The sequence below is a fragment of the Juglans regia genome, unplaced genomic scaffold (assembly GCF_001411555.2).
Source record: "Juglans regia cultivar Chandler unplaced genomic scaffold, Walnut 2.0 Scaffold_20877, whole genome shotgun sequence".
Taxonomy (NCBI): Eukaryota; Viridiplantae; Streptophyta; class Magnoliopsida; order Fagales; family Juglandaceae; genus Juglans; species Juglans regia.
In genome coordinates this window covers 1-3,242 of record NW_023351843.1, presented here as the reverse complement: position 1 = coordinate 3,242, position 3,242 = coordinate 1, and the positions used below count along the sequence as shown (strand labels likewise).

The 3,242-nt window shown below is 29.3% G+C and overlaps 1 protein-coding gene across 1 annotated transcript; it reads right to left on the bottom strand.

Moving 5' to 3' along the window:
* Window positions 1-760: 760 nt before the first annotated feature.
* Window positions 761-3,026, bottom strand: LOC109021169 (the record flags this gene model as incomplete). The annotated part of the gene is made up of 6 exons (XM_035686946.1): window positions 761-937; window positions 1,107-1,248; window positions 1,939-2,058; window positions 2,235-2,354; window positions 2,685-2,744; window positions 2,905-3,026. Coding segments are annotated over 6 exons (741 nt in total), but the record flags the coding sequence as incomplete, so codon positions are not given.
* Window positions 3,027-3,242: the final 216 nt, after the last annotated feature.

Here is a 3,242-nt window from a genome sequence, read left to right as displayed (position 1 = left end):
TAATACTACGTACTCCGGTTAGAACTTTCAAAATTATACATGCATACAGTAATATGTTTTATACGTTGAGTAGACGAGTCTTTTAATAAATTCTTAAATGAATTTTGGAAGAAGTCTCGAGAGAATTATATGAATGCTTGCACTCGACGAACTATGCAGACATTTATGCGCTTAGGTGTAAGACAAGACATCATACGCTACCAAACATATGTGATTGAAATGACAAAATTTAAAATGACAATAGCAATATTTCTTAAGAAAATTTTATATACCATACAACCATCCCATATTTCCATATAAATTAAATTATATCATATAAATATTTTAATGAATGTGTTCTAGAATCTAAATACCAATTCGAGAATATAATTTTTTTTTATAGGAAGTATTAAGATACAGTTTGGATAGTGAGATGATGTGAGATTTTTTTAAATAAAAATAAAAATTGAAATAAAATATTATTATTATTTTAAAATTTAAAAAAATTAAATTATTTATTATATTTTATATAAAAATTTAAAAAAATTATAATGATAAAATAAAATAATTTTCACTATCTAAACGAGATCTAAGAACCGATTTAGATTACTCATCTCACTACTATTTATTATTATTTATAAATTTCAACTCATAAATTTAATTACTATTTATAAATTATCTAAATTAATTTTATCTCAACCTCTAAATCCAAACACACAAATCTATCATACAATCACAGTATCACTACCTTAAGTTAAAAAAAAAAAGAGAGAGCTCTTACAGCGAGCGTGGTGGGGCCCACATGTGAGGTCAGGTTCTGCTTGAGTGGGCCACCAGATCGGAACTCGTTGCTGGGTGTAATTTGCCAGAATCCCATAGGCGGGTCAGTATTGGTGGAGATCCACCCATGAACCCGTATGTTTTCGTTCTTACTCGAGTATTGGTACTTGTCATCCACCTATCAACCAAACCAAACACCCAATTACACTTTCTTTTTGATGTGATAGTCGTGTTCCGTTCCATTCTACTGAATGGTGTAAGGTGTCGTGTAAACAAATGATGATGTAGAGGCTTGTTGAGAGTGAACAAACAGTAACACCCAAAAAGATAGGGAAAAGAAAAAGTACCTCTCCCTTGAGTTCGGGCTCCACTGGGTTAACAAGTAGGACTGCCTCTGGGTAGGCCAGGGTCTGACCTCTCTTTGGCAATCGGTCATCTGGGAGGGGCATGAATCTTTGCCTGTTGTTGGCCATTGCCATATAATGGAACCTACCAAATTTAAAACCTTACATTAGTTTAACGAAGAATGATAAATATACCTAACTTTTCACGACACATCACACAATAATCATATTTTAAAATAAATAATAGTTTAGTAAAATATTTTATAAAAATAATATCACTTTATAAAAATACGTTCATTTTAAAACATGTATTATTAAATATGCTGTAAAATATGTTGGGTCGATATCATTACTCTAGTTTAATTTGTTATTCTTTTCCCTTAATAGATAATAGTCATTTTTATTTATAAAAAATAAGTTATAGGGATTGGGGATGTATTTTTTTTTTAAGATAATCTTGAGAATTATTATTTTTAGTTAATAAGTATATTCGTAAAATATATGGGTACTGCCAAATAGGAGTAATAGGCTAGTTAGCTATCAGATTGCAAATCCTTTTTTTTAAGGCTCCATTTGAATATTGGAATCCTCTCAATTTATCTCATCTTATCATTATAATTTTTTTAAATTATCATATAAAATATAATAAATAATTTAATTTTTTTAAATCTAAAAAAATAATAATATAAAAAATAATATTATAATAAAATTTTATTCAACTCATCTTATCTAACTATCCCAACGAATCCAAATATAAAATTATTAGAGTAAATTATTAATAAGGCATTATGAATATGGCAACAACTAGAGAGATGAAAAGGAGTTTGTGATCTACTTGTCTTTTCTGAGTTTGAAAGCAATCCTGGTTTCGTCGAGGTTGAAAGCAGGCCATTCCTCCAAGTGCTCGTAAATGGCATAAGAGTAAAATCCCGATGAACCACGAAGCATTATAAACCTAGTTGATGAATTGGTCGGCACGACAAATATTTAAATATCAGTTTCACCTTCAATAGTATAATTAAATAATATTTGTTGTTGTTGTTTTTTTTTTGCTTAAAAAAAATGAATATGATTGAAACTTGAAACAGACAGGTTACAACATTTGTTTATTTGAAACAAAGATGCATGGACCTTTTGTCTATATTTAATGGGACGAGTTTGCCCTCCATGGATGAATCCCACGTCCTTGTGAAAGAGATCTCAACCTGTTCCTCATTTTCAACGATAACCTCGAACCTCGTTCCTTCGATTCTGCGTATGTGGTAGCTGTAACTAGTAAATAATATAAATATATGCACCATGAATAAAGAAAAATAGCTTATAAATGATATAGTTTTGAGTATTCTATGCATAGTTGGAGAGTACGTAATTATTGTGTAATTATTTTGAAAAAAAATATGATCTATTATTAAAAAATTAATTTTTTTTATGTAAATTTTATATTTATTTTTTTTTTTAAAAAGATTATATGATATTTACGTACTCTACGATTGTAAATATTATTTTTTTATAATTTTGTAGTTAAAGGGACCAAAAGAAAGAGATAGAGAGAGCAAGACAAAGGGATGAATTAGAACATACAGATCAAAGATACCAGTTGTTCCAGTACTTCCTGGTGAGCTCCAAACAAGGTCCCAGTACCTGAACATTCAACATTCCATTTCCAAAATAGGGTAAGTTTCTAGACCAAGTGTCAGCTAATAGTACTTCAAAGTTCATAATCCAACATTAGAGGAAAAAACAATTTTTCTGAGTCATTATTTTGTAAGTGATCTCCTATATATTAACGTTGTAGTAATACCCTCTATTAGATTCCTCGTTAAGGACTTCAAGCAAGTTGTCGATGTCATTGTATCGAATCCTAGTTACAAATCCCTGCGGATTGGACAATGTAACTTGGAGCATGCCATTATCCAGTACTACCTGCACATGATCAAGAAGTTGAAAGGAGCCTAAAAACATAACGTGATCATGGTGTTTATATCTGTAGAGAGTAGTAATGATACATACACAACTATTTTTATAGTTTTTTTTTTTTCAATTATGTTTTAGATAGAAGACATTTATATAAAATTTGAAACTCAAATCAAATACAAAGCTCAAAAAGGATAATATATATATATATATATATATATATAT